Source organism: Psammomys obesus, unplaced genomic scaffold, assembly GCF_907164565.1.
Source record: "Psammomys obesus unplaced genomic scaffold, mPsaObe1.curated_primary_1811, whole genome shotgun sequence".
In the NCBI taxonomy this organism is placed as follows: Eukaryota; Metazoa; Chordata; class Mammalia; order Rodentia; family Muridae; genus Psammomys; species Psammomys obesus.
Genome location: NW_026586589.1, coordinates 8,220,363 through 8,237,220, shown reverse-complemented (window position 1 = coordinate 8,237,220; position 16,858 = coordinate 8,220,363). Strand labels below are relative to the sequence as shown.

The following is a 16,858-nucleotide window of genomic DNA, read 5'->3' as shown; positions in this document are numbered from 1 at the left end:
AGCTGTGAGCCACCATGTAGGGTCTGGGAACTACACCCTGGTCCTCTGCCACAGCAAAGGCCCTTAACCACTGAGCCATCTCTCCAGCCCTCCCACCCCAGTGGAGATTTCTGTAATGAAAAGTGGGGTCACTGATCACAGAATCTCAGATCTCAGTCAACCTCAGACGAAGCAACTGAGGCTCAGAGGAGGACTCTCCTTTCGCCTGTCACACAAAAAGCAGCAGAGCCAGGGTTGGAAGGCAGCTCTTCTCGGTCCTTTCTGCTTTTTATTTCTCTGAGGGGTACCCGTTCCCCATTCCACCAAGTTAACTAACACAGCAACAAGTCATGACTCTCCGGCCTTCCCAGCCCACGCTGTAGCATCCCTGGCCCGAGGCCTCAGCTCTCAGTACCTAGACAGAGTTCGCTCCAGGAAGGCTGAGTTCTGGCTGACAGCATCCACCAGCATGTTGAAGTCCGTCTGCACAGCATAGGCCTGCTCCAGCAGAGCACTGGGGACTAGTGAGGGGAAGAGCGTGAATGGGGCATAGGTCACCACCTGATGAATGAGAGGGGCAGAGGTAGAGAGCAGCTGTGAGTGGGCTACCTTCCTGCAAAGCTGGGCCTACATGCATCGAGCACACAATTCTAGGGCAGCAGTTACTTCAAGAAGGGAGGAGAGGAGAAAAAAGTAAGAAAGGGTAATGACAGCTTCCAGATTCTGTGACAACTCTACAGTATTTTCTTTAGGTGAGAGGCAAACAACACAACGAAAACTCCCACACGAATTATCAGGTACTTACTGCATACCAATCACTGTGCCGAATACTTAAGATGGGCTCGTCATTTAATTCTGTGATTAAGGTGCTATCGTTATTCATACTTAGCACATAAAGGACTTGAGATAGAAGTTAGATAATAGGTCTAAAATATATTCAGCTGCTGTTGTTTGGATTTGAACCAGGATGGTTACTAAGACATTCTAACACACTCAAACTGCACTCTCTCTCCATTCCCGTACTCCCTTCCTATGCTTCTTACTGACTGATATTTAAGTCTGTCCCATGTCAGGAGCTCATACCTCACACCACAAGCCCCTGGCCTTCTAGTTGGGGTACAGGGAAAAGCCTACTGGAAGGGCTGCTGAAGTGAACTGTGGCTCCCTGTATAGAAGCTAGTAGTGCCATGCCCTTGTCCTAGTGCTAGAGGTGGTGGCTCAGGTTAACGGGCTGGCATCTAGTTGCACTCTGAGTTTTTTGGACTTCGACATAGTCAGGAAATCAAAATATCATCTAGGACAGTTATTCTAAAAGGGAGAGATGGCTTCTGAGATTTCCAACAACAAACAAAGTAGAACTTGGGAAATAATAAATAGATCCAGTTACTTGAATTATTTACCCTCTGAGTTAATATCAGTTTGCCATTATGGGTTTATGATGGTAGAACTTTCTTTTTTTCTTTTCTTCTTTCCTCCTTTTTCCTTCTTCTTTTGAGACATGGTTTCTCTGTGTATGTAACCCTGACCATCCTGGAACTCACTCTGTAGACCAGGCTGGCCTCAAGCTAGAGATCTGCCTGCATCTGCTTCTGAGTGCTGGGATTACAGGCATGTGCCACCATCATCTGGCTTAGAACTTTGATTAATATACTTAACCTTAAAAAAATATTACCTTGAACTAGATAATACAAACAATCATACACAATTCAAAGAGCTCTAAGTAGCTAGGTGTGGTGGCACATGCCCCTAATCTCATAACTTGGGAGGCAGATGCAGGCAGATCTCTATGATTTTAAGGCCAGCCTGGTCTACAGAGTGAGATCCACTATACCAGGGATATATTTGAGGCAGTAGAGAGACCCTGTCTTAGACAGATGACACAGACAGACAGACAGATAGATAGATATACATACAGATACACAGACTGGTAGGTAGGTAGGTAGACAATAAAAGAGCTAAGGTATATAGTGAGAAGTGTGTTGTCTTTGGCCTGGGGCACCTAGTCCTTTTCCTGAGACAAATGGTATATTTGTGTCCAATATCTTTACATTGATATACATGTTCACAAATATATTATTTCTTTTTTACACATATAGAAATCTCCTGTCTCAAAAGGCCCAGAGCAGGATTATTGCAGACCCTGCAAAGGACGGCCAAGCACCCAAAGTGCACAGCTCTAAGACTCGGGAAACTGTCTCTCTCAAGTCCCATCCAATACAAAACTTCCCAGTTCTTCTGCCAAGACTTCTCTCTGTCCTGACCCCAGAACTCATGATATATACTTGAATTTAGGATGAATAGCACATAGATGTTCTCTGCTGTCCATAGGCCAGGGTGAAACACACAGTCTCTCACTTTTTAGAGAAAACAACAGCACATGTATGACAATAACTCTCTGCTTTGTCATCTGAGAAACAACAAGAATGGTGAGATGGAGGAGAAGCAACTGAAATTTAGCTGATGCAGTATCTGGAATCTAACTGCTGCCATGTGGGAAAGTATGCCAGAGCTGCCAGACCATCTGGATTTTTTATTTTTAAAAGATAGAGTCTCACATAGGCCAGGCTGGTCTCACTGTAAACTAGGATGAGCTTGAGCCTCTTTTTAAGCAAATTATATTATTTATTTGTGTGTGTTCTATGGCATGCATGCAGAGATCAAAGGACAATCTCTAGAAACTGCCTTTTTCCTTCTGCCACTACTAGGTTATGGAGTCAAATTCAGGTCCCAATGCTTAGTGGCAAGCCTTTACCCATTGAGCCATCTAGTGGCCCAAACTTGAACTTCTGCTCCCCGATTCCACTTTCCAAGTGCTGGGATTACAAGCATGTGCACCACACCCTCCCAGTTTGATTTATATAGATAAATTGGGTAACTTTCTATTTTATTATTTTTTTTTTGCATGTGTGTATGGTGTATATATTTGTTAGGGTATCTTTTCCTTGATCTCTACCTTTGTTTTTTTGAGACAGGGTCTCTCACTAAACCTAAAACTCATAGATTTGACAGGACTGGCCAGCCAGTGAGCTTCAGAGATCTGCCTGTCTCCCAACCCTGGGGTTGCGGGTGCCTATTACTGTGCCAGGTGTAGATTCTGGGATCTGAACTCAGGTTCTCATACTTGCTCAGCAGGTACTTCACAAAATGACCCGTCTCCCCAGCCCCTACTGTTTTAATGTTGGCTCTGACTTTTTAAAAGAAACAGTGGTATGGAGCTGGAGAGATGGCTCAGTGGTCAAGAGCACTGGTTGCTCTTGCAGAGAACTTCTGTTCAGCTCCCAACACCCACATGGCGGCTCACAATCACCTGTAACTACAGTTCCAGGAGACCTGAAACCTCTTCTGTCCTCTGTAGGTAATGCACATACATACATTTGGGTACACATGTAAACACTGTAAAATAAAATTAAATATTTTAAAATTAAAATGCTGATAGCATTTTTTCTTAAATAAGAAAGGAGGAAGACAAAACTAACAAAAATTCAATGATGGCTTGCCTCTGAGGGAGCAGTAGCTGGAGGAACCTTACCTCCACCGAACATGCTTTTGAACAGGGCTCCTAATGTGTTACCTATTCAAAAATGAGCTCACTTCCTAATACTGCAGGTGTCAAATCTTTGGTCCACATGTGGCTGGTCTGCTATGATGGTCTACAGGGTGAAGGTCACAGTACCCTTGGCCAGGTATAAAAGCCTCCTGGCTGCCAACATCATCTGACCACACCCACCGAGGAGCCCTTCCTTTCAGAACAATTTTGGCCCCTGCAATTCTGTCACTTCCCTCCATTTGTCTTCCAAACTCTAGTTTGATTATTGTTCCCCATTTTACCTCTAATCAAAACGAATTACTACTTCTATCAGGTATCTCAAGAGAGCCAGTAAAGTGGAAATAAGCAGAGCATGGCCTCGGGAGCTAACTCCATGGCATTAGAGTCTGGCCTGGCCAATCTTCCCAGGATCTCAGCGACCTCAGTCAAGTTACTTAACTTCTGAGCTGTGATTTCTTCACCTCTGTTGTGATAAAGGGTAAATGACTCAGCAAAGTGCTTAGAATAAAGCCAGGCACACGATGAGCGGTCAATAAATGACAGTTCACACGGCCCTGCACACGGCCCGCACCTCCTTGTCCAGTGACACTCCTTAATTTTATTCTCTGGTACATTCTCCAATTAAGCCCTGCGGTCCAAAGGTGAGAGCCTCTGGATGACCCCTAGTCTTCCATGTTAAAGCAGCAGAGCAGGGCAAGGATTAGAACAAAATCAGACACAGAGACAGACAGACAGACAGACAGACAGAGAGGATAGAGTTGTCTTTGTATCTTGATTAGGAATCTCATTGAGGGGGCCAGGGAGATGGCTTAGTGAATAAAAACAAGACAAACAACAACAACAAAACTGGATTTAGTGTGGCACAGATGTGATCCTGTCACTCCCAGGCCTGCCAGCCTGGAATACACAATATAGCAACAGAAAGATGGAATGTGAGAACTGACTTCCAAAAGTTGTCCTCTGACCTAACATGCATACTATGGCACTTGGGGGCCTGCACTCACACATACATACACAAACACATGTACACAGACAAATAATAATAAACATAGTTTTTAAATAAAGAGGGAGCAAAAACACATCTAAACTCTCAGGACTTAGCGGCTGAAGCAGGAGTAGCCTGGGCTACAGAGTGAGACAGTGTCACAAAAAAAAAAAAGTCTCATTGAGGACTGTGCTGTTTGTAGGCCCCACTAAATCCAAGAAAGACTAAATATTAAATTTTCTCATGAGATCCATTATTAAAGGAAGAAATAAAAGTTTGAACAAGAAAACATTCCATCTTGGCTTCGACAATTCATAAACCTGAAGTCCTTAACCCAAGCAAGACTATTTCCAAAGCCAGAGACCAAGCTTCCATGGCATTGACCAGCTCTCAGTAATGGCCATTCTCATATACTTGGGCCTCAGCAAGCACTTCCTGAGTCTGGACAGTCTACAAGGCCCAGACCTGAGTCACACAGAAACAACAACAACAACAAAAATGTGGCTAAGTTGAAGAAAACAATGCTGGCACCTTTTCAGTAACCAGCCTGGGCAGTGTCAAGGTAAAAGAAAGAAAGAGAGTGAGAGAGAAAGGAGCTAAGGAGGGAAGGAAGGAAAGAAAGAAGGGAAGGGAAGAGGGTGGGAAGAAGGGAGGGAGGGAAGGATGAAAAAAGAAAGATGGGGAAGGGCAGAAAAGAAAAGAGAGAAGCAATCAGAAAAGCTGATGTAGTATATGCCCTTGTATGCAAAGGGAGACAGGGCTGGGTGTGGTGGCATGCATGACAGTGAGCATAACCACCCAGGGGCCTGAGACAGGAGAACAGAGTGTTTGAGGCTGGCGTGGATTACACAGTGAGACTCTGTCTCAGAACAAACAGAAAGTAGAGAAATGAAGTATCCATGTCCTTGGTATCCATGAAGCACCTAAAAAGGTCAGTCAGACACTAGCATAGGCTGCCTTTAGGCGAGGGTAGGCAGGGAAGGTGGAAGAGAAGTTAACCAGCTTTTGAATTTTGACACAGGAGAATGTTTACTGTATTATTTAGTTGCAAAGTTAACAGATCCAGGATAGTGTTTTTTGTTTGGTTGGTTGTTGTTGTGAGAAAGTATCTCAGTGTGTTGTTAAGCTGCTCTCAACTCATGCTTTCAGGTGATTCTCCTGCAACTGAGCCAGCTAAAAGAGGAGACTTTTGAGGTTTGGATACAGCAGTTCTACACCTATATATCAACCCTAGAGAAACACACACAGCTGCCCAAGCATGCATGCTTGATTCCTTGTGCTATCTGCAGACAGAAAGTTCCATAAATAGCCATCAGTACAGCAGAGTTAAACTATGATCCATCCACACTGGGACACTCTACAACAGAATGAAATTGTCTTTACATGTGTAGTTATCATTATATCTGTAAACTAAAATGTGTCAGTGTGCAGCCAGACCTTATGACAGAACAGTGAAAGCCAGCGCTGGGTGATGGGAACACTGAGGGAACTGTGGAGTTCTGCTCTGTCCTGAAACTGTCAGCAGTTTACAGCTGTATGGCTAATGCCAAGTGTCACAGAAAAGTTTTATACTGAGGACAGACCCAAATGGACATGTCAGAGCTTCAAAAACTGGGAAAGTATGGAGTTAAGTATATTTGGCTAAAATATAAGTGAACTGATAATTTAGTCAACCTCTTCTGACTGTGTAACATGTTAATAATTAAAGGAAACCTGGTCACCTTCATAATTTTGATAATAAGTGTAATACCAGATGATAACATGTGGGCAACAGTAGGTATCTCTAACAACGTATTTCTCAGAAATGATATGCTAAATTTCTTTTAAAGTAAGTATTTGCAGAATAACTAGGTTTTAAATTTTGACCAATCAAGCCAGGCATAGTAGTACACGCCGTTAATACCAGCTACTTGGGAGGCAGAGGCAAGTGGATCTCTGTGAGTTTGAGGTCAGCCTGATCTACAACGTAAGGCCAGGACAGCCAGGGCTACATAGAGAAACCCTGTCTCAAAAAAAAAAAAATAAAATAAAATAAAATAAAATAAAATTGTCCAATCAAGACTCTAGGCAATAAAGATATGAGCCACCCCTAAATCTGAACAAAATTTTGTGTTTTGGCTGTCTTCATCAGTTTACTTAATAGCCTATAAAATAATTTTAAAATTATAAAATTTATGAATTATAAAATAAAATATGCTAGAGAAGGGTAATGGTGGTGCACACCTTTGATCCCAGCACTCGGGAGGCAGAGGCAGGTAGATCTCTGAGTTTGAGGCCATCCTGGTCTACAGAGTGAGTTCCAGGACAGCCAAGGCTACACAGAGAAACTCTGTCTCAAAAAAACCCAAATATATATGCTGCCTGTCAAAATGACAATTTGATATATCAATGAGTGTTTAATTTTGCATCATAAACAGATATATTCCAATAATATTGAGTGCTACCATATATTTACACACATGTGACAAAGTTATGACATCAGGGGAAAGCATGCCTAAGAGCAAACAGAATAAGCGACTAAGTGAGTACTGAAATTAGGCCTTTACTTTTAAATATTTAATTTGTTATAATTTGCAATAAAAATAAACCAATGTTTTGTTTTGTTTTTCGAAAAGATGAAGCTGACCCTCACAGAAAGCTAATTCTTTAGACAGATTGCTAAAATTAAAATTAAAAAAACACATCATAGAATAGTAAGTGTGGTTCAACTTGGATTTTGTTTTAATCATTGGCTTGTTTTTTGAGATAGGGTTTCTCTGTGTAGCCCTGGCTGTCCTCAAACTCAGAGATCCACCTGTCTCTGCTTCCGGAGTGCATGTGCCACCATGACCAGCTCAACTTGGATTTTAAAGTACAGGTGTGTGTGTGTGTGTGTGTGTGTGTGTGTGTGTGTGTGTGTGCGCGCGCGTGCGCGCGCGCGCGCATATACACAGAAACCTAAAGGGGTATATTATCACATGCCAAGGTAGGCAGGCGATACATGCCTAGGATCTTAGCACTTAGGGGAAAGAAGCGTGAGGAACACCGTGTGTTCAATGCCCTCTTCGTCTACACAGTTAGTTTTAGGTTAGCTAGGGCTCCATGCTGAGACTGTTTCAAAAACAAACCAAAAAGCAACTGCAGAGAAGACAGCATGATTCATAATTTGGGGAGCTTGATATATATGGACTCCCTGGACAGAGCGCTTCTTGGGAAGTATCTCCTAATTATCATCCATAGTCAATTATGTAGTCTTACTGTGTCTACCTACTGAAAGAAAGCACATCTTACAGAAATTAAGATTACACTTCAAACCCCAGATTTCCGTTTGATCACTCCAACATGCTTTTTACTTTACATACTTTTAGAAATCAATTTTAGTTCTCGAGTAAAATAAAAGAAAGAGACGCAGTCTTTGACCCAAAGGCAGTGCCACCATCCTGGAAGAGTGAACCCAGAGGAGCAAGATCAAGCTTACGTCTGAGGAGCCAGGGCTCTGTGAGGACCTCAGCAACATGCCCTCAGCCAGGGCCCGGTCTATGGCCTGCCGTGCCACCTCCTCCAGCTGCTTCTCATCCTGCAAGACGCTCCCCCAGCTGGCGGCCATCTCAACCTGTGACAGAAAGCAGACTTGGTGACAGAAGGCCTGGGGTCTAGCAGCCACTGAAATGTGGCTACCTCTAACACTGTGAGACTTGACCATTCCCCTGGACAAGCATTGTGGTAGGGAGCAAACTGCTTCTACTTCCTCCATGTGCACAACACAAGTTGACAAAATGCTTCCATGGCGATCCATCCTCTCTTTGGACTCTCAATACAGCAATGTCATAACTCTCACAGTGAAGCAAAGGTTCAGAGAAGTGAAATGACACCCCAGATAATGGCTGGTCTGGCTGGTGTTTAAGTCCAGGTCTCTGGACTTCTGGTCTAACCCTCTTCAGTGAAGAAAGAGCCACTAATGTCATGTGACTGGGACAAGTCACTTCCCCTGCCAGAACTGCAGACCCCCTACCTGAGAAATAAGTGGGAAGGATAAATCAGCAGCTTCCAAACGTGGGAAAATACATATCACTGAGCTCCACCCCAGATTATGATTGAAGGGGCTCAACAGGAGAGGGGGTGAGGCTGCATTTTTCCAAAATTGTTAATTTCTGTTCTTCAATTTTTAAAATTTATGTACATGCACGTGTATATTTGTTGGAATGGAATGCTTGGTGAAGGTCAGAGGAAAACCTGCAAGTCAGTTCTTGTTTTCCACCATGTTTGTCTCCAGGATCAAAATGAGGTCATCAGCCATTGTGGCAAACACTCTACCTAATTAGTCATCTCTCTTGGCTCTAATTCCCTTTCTTATTCCAACAACCTGCATCAGTAGATCTCAAACTAAGGGGTAGGAGAGGAAACTTTGTGGAATATCATGAAATGCAGATAAGGTCTTTACAGTAAACAGGAACCTTTTCTTGTTTTCGTTGTTGTTGTTTGTTTTTTGAGACAAGGTTTCTATGTGTGTAGGTCTGGCTGTCCTAGAACTCTGTAGACCAGGCTGGCCTCGAACTCACAGAGATATGTTTGCCTGGTGGTGTTTTGGTTTTGTGTAAATCTGCATACCCAAAGAGGGCAGCAGATTCCCAGTTATGAGCCTCCATGTGGGTGCTGGGAATTGAGCTCAGGACCTCTTAACTGCTGAGCCATCTCTCCAGCCCCCACCAGGAGCCAATTTACTAGCACAAAACAATTACATCGTTGTGTGGACATTTATCACCACAGAAAAGTGTCAGAAAATATTTTTAAGAAATCACATTATAACCTGGTGTGGTAGTGCACACCTTTAATCCCAGCGCTCAAGAAAAAGAAGCAGGTAGATCTCTGTTAGTTCGAGGCCAACCTGGCCTACATAGTGAGTTCCAGGACAAACGGGGCTGTACAGAGAAACCCTGTCACAAAACAAAACAAAACAAAACAAAACAAAACAAAACAAAACAAGGAAGGAAGGAAGGAAGGAAGGAAGGAAGGAAGGAAGGAAGGAAGGAAGGGAGAAAGGAAGAAGGAAGGAAGGAAGGAAGGAAGGAAGGAAGGAAGGAAGGAAGGGAGAAAGGAAGGAAGGAAGGAAGGAAAGCAGAGAAAGAAACCATACTATCAAGGTAGAAATAGCTGAAGCCCAATCCCCAGCCCAAAGTAAAGGAGCCATCTGACTGGCTACCAGAGATGCTGAAAGGTACAGCAACTCACATTTGCTGCTTAATAATTTTGCAGCAGGCTCAGGGTTCAGAGGATCTGGATAAAAATCTAGAAGCATCTGTCACTATTCTTTGTTCTACCCTGCTGTCATTTAATTCTAAAAAACAAACATGGCTGCCCAACTCAGTGGTCTTCAGCAAGAGAGTTAGACAGTGCTAGACAACCTCCATCATTTTCAGCTTGTCTCCTCCTCATGAATGAGTGGTTTTAGATCACTCATCCAAGCTGCCTGCTGGCCTCAGCACAGTGCTTTGACAGAATGAGCATGTGACCTCAAGATGGCGCAACAACTGTCCTGCTGGGTGAGTACGGGAGATAACGGTCATGCTAAAGAACAAGGTCCTGGAGTCAGACAGACCCAGTAGAGTCTGTAACCTTTACTTCCCTTCTAGGTAAGAACACTGTGGATAAAGTGAGAAAAAGGAGCCAAGTTCCTCAGCAGGTTCAGAACTCTTACCAGTCAGTTTTCTGTGCCTATAGTGAAAGACCTGAATCTGGATAATTTTATAAAAACGGTTAATTATTCAGGAGTGGTGGTGCACTGTATATGATCCCAGCAGAAGCAGAACCGTTTCTGCAAGTTCAAAGCTACCCTGAGCTATTTATTGGGTGTCATGCCACACAGGGCTCTCTCAAATATGTTTCAACTAAGAAGGTTTATTACTTCTTCTCCCGGTCAGGATCTTGCTATGTCACTGAGGCTGGCCTCCAACTCAGCAATCCTCCACTATCAACCTCCTAAACAACAGTCTCACAGGCATGAGCCACCGCACCCAACTTAATAGTTGACTAATTAAGCTCTCCGTTTCGAGGGCACAGTGGTGCTGGCTTTGGTGAGGACTCCCCCGCCATGCTTTCAATGGCAGCCATGTGAGCAGGAAGGAACCAAACAGGCTCACTCATAACAACTCACTCCTCCAAGCGGCCTCGCAAGAGCTATCTCAATACCTTCCAAGGGCAGCTTCCTCGATGATCTAGGAACATCCTAGCAGGCCTCACCTCTTGAGGGTCCCAACACCACCCAAATCGCCATACCGGGGACCAAGCCCAACACACGAACCCACAGCAGAGTGCTATACACAGGAACTTGTTTTGGCAGTACCCGCTTAACGAGCAGTGGGAGACTTGTTAGATATCATATAGCAACCTGGTAACAGTCAGAATAAGAACCCACAATAGGCTCCAACAATAGAGCAACTGGACCCCGTAGTCCCTGTCTACACTCTGAATTCCAGCAGCTGTCTGTTGCTGGGCTTTTGCTTAGCTGACAACACTGCTAATGCCAGGCCCTTGGCTGGATACTAGCAAACGGAGAAAGATAACACGTTAAAAATAATTACTACGGCAGGGCATGGTGGCACAGGTCTGTAATTCCAGCACTCAGGAGATGGAGGCAGGAGAACCATGAGCTCGAGGCCATCTAGGCTATACAGCCAGACTCTGTATCGAGCAGGAGGAGGAAGGGGAGGAGGAAGGTGGTGATGATGCAAAGGCTCAGCTGGCAAAGTACATGAGAACCTGATCTTCAGCACCCATAAAAGATGCCCACAGAAGTACGGGACTCTTCTGGAATCCCAGTGCTGGGAGGTGGTGACAGCTGGACCTCTGGAGCTTGCTGGTCAGGGAATGTGAGTGAGCTCCAGGCTCAGCAAGGTCCTGTCTTCAAAACCTAAGGTAGATGGCTACGGAGGTGGCTCAGCAGTTAGAGCTCAGATGCCCAGAGCCCACATAAATGCTGGCCAGGGAGGCGGTGGACTATAAACCCCAAACTTGAGGGCCAGAGACAGAGATAAATGGAGAGTGATCAGGGAAGACATCTAATGCTCAGGTCCCACCTGTACTTGTACATACAAATGCACCCTCACTGACAGGCACATCTGAATCACACACACACACACACACACACACACACACACACACACTCCAAAATAAGGTGAAACACAACTGAGGGAAACAGAATGCTGATCTTGGGCATCCACGCATACACATTCACACAGACACTATAAAATAATAATGATGATAACAATACAACAACAATTAGAAAGCTGCCAACTGGGCACCTTGTTTTCCTGTCTGTAGATTTAACCGTTCTGTGACTTGTTTTGATGATGACACTCAAGTTCATATTTTCCCAGCAGGTACTTTCCTGAGTTTCAATCTAGAATGTTCACCTGCCCCCTGGGATGCTCCCCCCTCTGATGATTCGCTCCCTGGCATCCAAGCCTTCCGCGCTCTTTTCTCCTACATCCCATCTCTCCCAGTCCTGTGGATTCTGCTGACTAAATGCAGCACGTTGAATTCCTCCATGTCTGCCTGCACTGATCTAGCCGAGCACTGGCCAAGCCCTCCTCTTGCCTGGGCACTAAGTAGTAAAGGCGTCCTAAGTCACTGAGCCTCTGTCCCACTTCAGGTCTTGGCTTGAAGGCTCTCCCACTGAGCTCCATCTCCAGCCGCTTTCGAACACTCCTCCCAACTCCTGATCGAGTTTTGGAAGCCATCCCCGGGCATCCCTGCCCAGGTTTGTTCCTCTACCATAAAAATGGCATTTGCCTCGATACTTCTCTGCTAGTTCTAGAACCTAGTAGTCAATGAAGGTTAAATAAGTGATGAATGAGTCACGAAAAACTTTTAAACGCCTACAGGACTTTAATCCCCTGGGCGAGGCCAGTGCGGGCTCAGGGCCGCGGGCTGTAACACGGCCGCTGGCCCAGGCTTGTCCCAGGATGTGCCCTTTTCGCTCCTCGTCCCTCGACAAAGTTTAGTCTTGATCTCTGCCAGTTTTTGATGATGGCTTTTTTTTTTATCTCTCCTATAACCCAGCTGGGAGCCGGCGATCTGGAAATCTACGTTCAGCACGCTCAGCCCAACCCCCTCACGGGGCCCAAGTTTCCCGGGGCGGCCGCGGTCCCAGGTACGCGTCTGCCCGCCCGGCGCGTTCCAACCTCTCTCAGACCCCTCCCTCACAGCTCTCCTCCCGAGGAAACTTGACCCTCGCCAGCCGCCGTCGCCGAGCCCCGACCTACTCGTTCGTCGTCCAGCTGCTCGCCGAGCTCAAACTCCTCACGCCGTTACCCAGGCTCAGGGGGCGGGGCCTCGGTAGGAGCCGGCGCGCCTGCGCAGACCGCCCCGCGGAGCTTAGAGACGAGGGGAGGGAAGGCCCCCGCTGTCTGTGGACCTGGACGGCGGCCGGGAAGGGGCACTTCGGGAGAGGGATGCGTCGGTGCCCTGGAAGCAGGCCTTGGGAAGTAGAGACGGGGTCCGGTAGGCTTAGTTCCCAGAGAGTCAGAGCTAGTGACGTCCTGGGGAGCGGGTGGGAGGCACCAAACGCAGAAGAGGTCTTCGGAACGAACCTGGGACCTCTGCAAGAGCAAGCTCTTAACCGCCCTCTCTCCGGCCTCATGAGTTTTTAACATGCAAGTTCATGACTCTCTTCCCGCTACACAGACCCCCTCATCCCCCTCATTACCCTCAGTAATTTAACTTTTTTTTCCCTAGATTGTGAGAGGTTTGTTCAGAATATGAGTCACCTGGTAAAATTTTTTTCTTGAATAAAAGGTTTCTGACCAAACCCTGGGGAATAGTTATGACTATTCCCCAAACTCCTAACTGGTTTGGTGTAAATAAAAGGTGAGCTCTAAAGTGTGGGGCAGACTGTTAAAAGAGCTGCGGGGGGTGGGGGGAGGCGGAGAGATAGCTCAGAGGTTAAGAGTATTGGCTGTTCTTCCAAAGGTCCTGAGTTCAATTCCCAGCAACCACATGGTGGTTCACAACCATCTATAATGAAATCTAGTGCTCTCTGCTGCCCCGCAGGCACACATGCACGCAGAATATTGTATAAATAATAAATAAATCTTAAAAAAATAAAAATAAAAAAGAGCTGGCCTTTGCAAGAAACCTTAAGGCTGGGTTTTAGCAGATAAAAGACCCAGGTCTGTATGTTAGTTGTGGGCAGATGTGGGTGAGAGTTCAGGTGTGAGACAGCGAGGCTGAGGCAAACCATGGTTGTGGAGCTAAAGAAAAGGGGATGTCAAATTGAAGATTTAGGAGGGAGAATGTCCGCTGACTGTAAATCAGTGGCCCAACCCATGGACCAAAATCCTTCTCACTCTCCAGATAAAATCATCTGTCCAGTCTAGGACAGATAGCCCTCCACACTTCTTGTATGAATGGGGCAGCGTTAGCAGATAGGTGGTCTGGTTATTGCCAGAACAGCCTTTGCTGTCTTGACACCTTTTTCTTGTTCTTCTGTACCTGACCAGGTAGGAAGCAGCAGCCCTGAGTGACAGACAACGGTCACTATATTAACCAGAGACAAAGGAAGCCATTTCTAATATATAATGAAATTACAATAAGCAGGGAATGCTGGCTTGGGCCTCTAATTCCAGCCCTTGGGAGGCAGAGACAGCGGATCTCAGTGAGATCTAGTCCAGCCTGGTTTACATAGTGAGGTTCAGGACAGCCAGAGTTAGATGGTGTGACCTTGTCTCAAAAACTGAAACAAACAAAACTAAAATTATAGTAAAAACAAGAGCACCAGGTCCCTCTGTACAGGCTCTTCTAAGATGGATCAGCAATGATATATCTGGTGATGAGGGATAAAATTTGGGGAGGACTCTAGAGATCTTTGGTTGGGTCTCTTCACATAGTCATAGGTAAAGCAGATATGGCAATTGAGCCTAACTGTTCAAAGTGGTGTGGTGTATAGAGAGGGGCCAGAGGACCGAGCTTCCCACTCCTCTCTTTGGATGATTTATTTCTAAGTCCTGGCATGACTGGCTCCTTGTCACTCAGATATTTGCCCCTTCGATGTTTACCCCACCCTGTCAGTCTGTCACGTGAACAAGTTTTCTTCATAGCAGTTATTAGCATCTGATGTTACTTCCTGAATGTAAATTCCGTCAGCATGCCAGTATCTGCCTTGTCCGAAACCCCCTGAAATGTCCAGGAAAGGAAAAGACAAAAAAGTAACTTTTCAACAATAGAGCAGGTTTAATCTGAGAAAATATCCAAAGCTTTGGAAGGGAGATCTTGAGATCAAGAGGCCAGAGGGGCTCACTGTTCACTTACAGATTAGAAAGGGGAGAAGGAGGTGGAGGCGGTTGTAAGCTTCCCCTTTTTTTGGCTCAAGATTGCCATTACCAGAGGTCACTGGGGAGTGCCAGTAAAGGAATGTCAGGAAAGCATAAACATCTCCCGGGGTCTGTTAACTGAGGGTCAGCAGGTCAGGCGGGATGGCAAGAATCTTGGAATACAGGTTGTTTTAGTTCTGGAGACACACAGTACTCTAGTTTCTGGAATTACCACCATTTAGCCAAAATGGAGGAACATTACAGAATAACCCTGTCTAACAAATTCTAGACCTGTGTGTGGGTCGTGACCCCAGAGAGCTTGCATATCAGATTATCAGATATTTACACTGAAGTTCCTAACAGTAGTGAAATTACAGTGAGGACGTAGCAATGAAGATAATTTTATGGTTGGGGGGTCATCACAAGATGAACTGTATAAAAGAGTCATAGCATCAGGAAGGTTGAGGGCCACTGCCCCAGACCCCGGAATGGTGCCTGGAATTATGATCTTCAGTATTTGGTAGATGATTGAAATAGCCTGGGAGGGAAGAAAGGTGGTTGCTGTCATTAGTGAAAACTTTACCTCAGGCCCTTTACACAACTTAACCTCCTTTAATCCTCACACAGCCTTTCAAGGTAAACATCTCCATGAGGTGGTCTGTGTCTTTAGGGCTGAGGCTAAACTCAGCTCAATTGGCAGAATATTTACTAGCATGCAGGAAGCCCTCCGTCTGATAACCACATACGTCAGGCATGGTGGGGGACACCTGCAGTCCTATCACTTGATAAGTAGAGGTAGGCAGATTAAAGAGTTCAAGACTACCCTAGGCTACAGGAGACCATGTCTCAAAAAAAAAACAAAAATCTAGTCATTGGATGAAGACTTGTGTGTCTACTGTGTGGAGAAATTAAAAGATCTAAGATCAACAAAGCCATGTGGAGGCTTGCGTGTATCATGGTGGCAGAGTGGTTGCTTAGCATGTGTGAGGGTCGGGGTTTGATCCCCGAATCCCCTTCAAAAGGATTAACAAGGCTCCCGTTTGCTTCCTCCGTGCACACTTTAAGAGCTGGCCACAGCAGTAGACTAGCAGCGAGGATCACGGAGCCATCCTGGCCTGTAGATAGATTGCATCTCCAAACAAAAATCCGGGATGAGCAAATTCGCCCAGGGCCTTTCTGGCCCCCTGCCCTTGCTCTTCATGTAGTAGACACCTGAGAACCTGCTGAAGATTCTGCAGAGGGAGACGAAGATGCAAGGAACCTTTGGTATCCAAGATCTGTTTCCAAATCCTGACTCCAAAACCCAGCCCTGTGACTAGAGCAAGTCCTCTGGCCTCGGTGAATCCCACAGCCTGACCTCCAAGGTGGAGCCTGTTTTTCCTTCCTAGTGACAGCTCTTTATTGCATTGGTCATAAGTGCTAGGAGCTTGGCTAGTTCCTTCCTAACACAACTGTTGCTGTGAGTCCAGTAGTGTCAGGGTCTCCATTTTTACAGCTGGGGCAGTGGAGGCCTGAAGAGGTTTCCTGGCTTGCTAGAGGTCACACAGCTGTCACTCTTAGCCGTTGGCCTTCTCCCTTCCCTTTGGGCAAGATCAGGCTTCTCGGTGCTGACTGTTAAATCCCTTGTGACTGTGTTGAAGGGTTAGTGGGAACGCTTGAATAAGAATTAGGCAGAAAAAGACAAGCAAGGGGTGCCCTCAACTTTGTGCTCTGTTTGCCCCTGAGGGCCTCGCTCCAAGTCTCTGCTGGCTTTCTGGAGAGTGAGGTTGAGATAAGGTCCCATGTACCTAACTCCTGCCTCTACTTCCCCAAGTGCTGGGATTACAGACATGCACCATCGCACCATACTCAGCTTTGGTCTGGCCTTTTGACTGGGGCACCTCCCGCCGTCCCAGGGTCTGCAGCGCATATGGCCGAGGTCTCTTTTTAGCCATGACATCACCCCACCTGGCACTATGGTTTATGAGGCTATCTAACTCTCCCCCTGTCTGGGGGCCACTTGGTCAGCCATTCAGAGTGAAATCCCTCTGCCTTCCAGCCGCCAGCTCGGGCCTGGCCCAG

The 16,858-nt window shown here is 45.9% G+C and overlaps 1 protein-coding gene across 2 annotated transcripts in view; it reads right to left on the bottom strand.

Annotated features, from left to right (window-relative positions):
* Positions 1–12,816, bottom strand: part of Gss (glutathione synthetase) — a 30,018-nt gene extending 17,202 nt beyond the window's left edge. Inside the window, exons 1-3 of one of the 2 annotated variants that reach the window (XM_055602356.1) lie at positions 12,752–12,816; positions 7,969–8,103; positions 395–540 (exon numbers count right to left, since the gene is read on the bottom strand). In XM_055602356.1, the coding sequence (XP_055458331.1) occupies positions 395–540; positions 7,969–8,097 (275 nt within the window). In that variant the 5' untranslated portion in view covers positions 8,098–8,103; positions 12,752–12,816. Of the gene's footprint in view, positions 1–394; positions 541–7,968; positions 8,104–12,747 lie in introns of both variants that reach the window. The other variant, XM_055602357.1, reaches the window with a different exon arrangement.
* Positions 12,817–16,858: the final 4,042 nt, after the last annotated feature.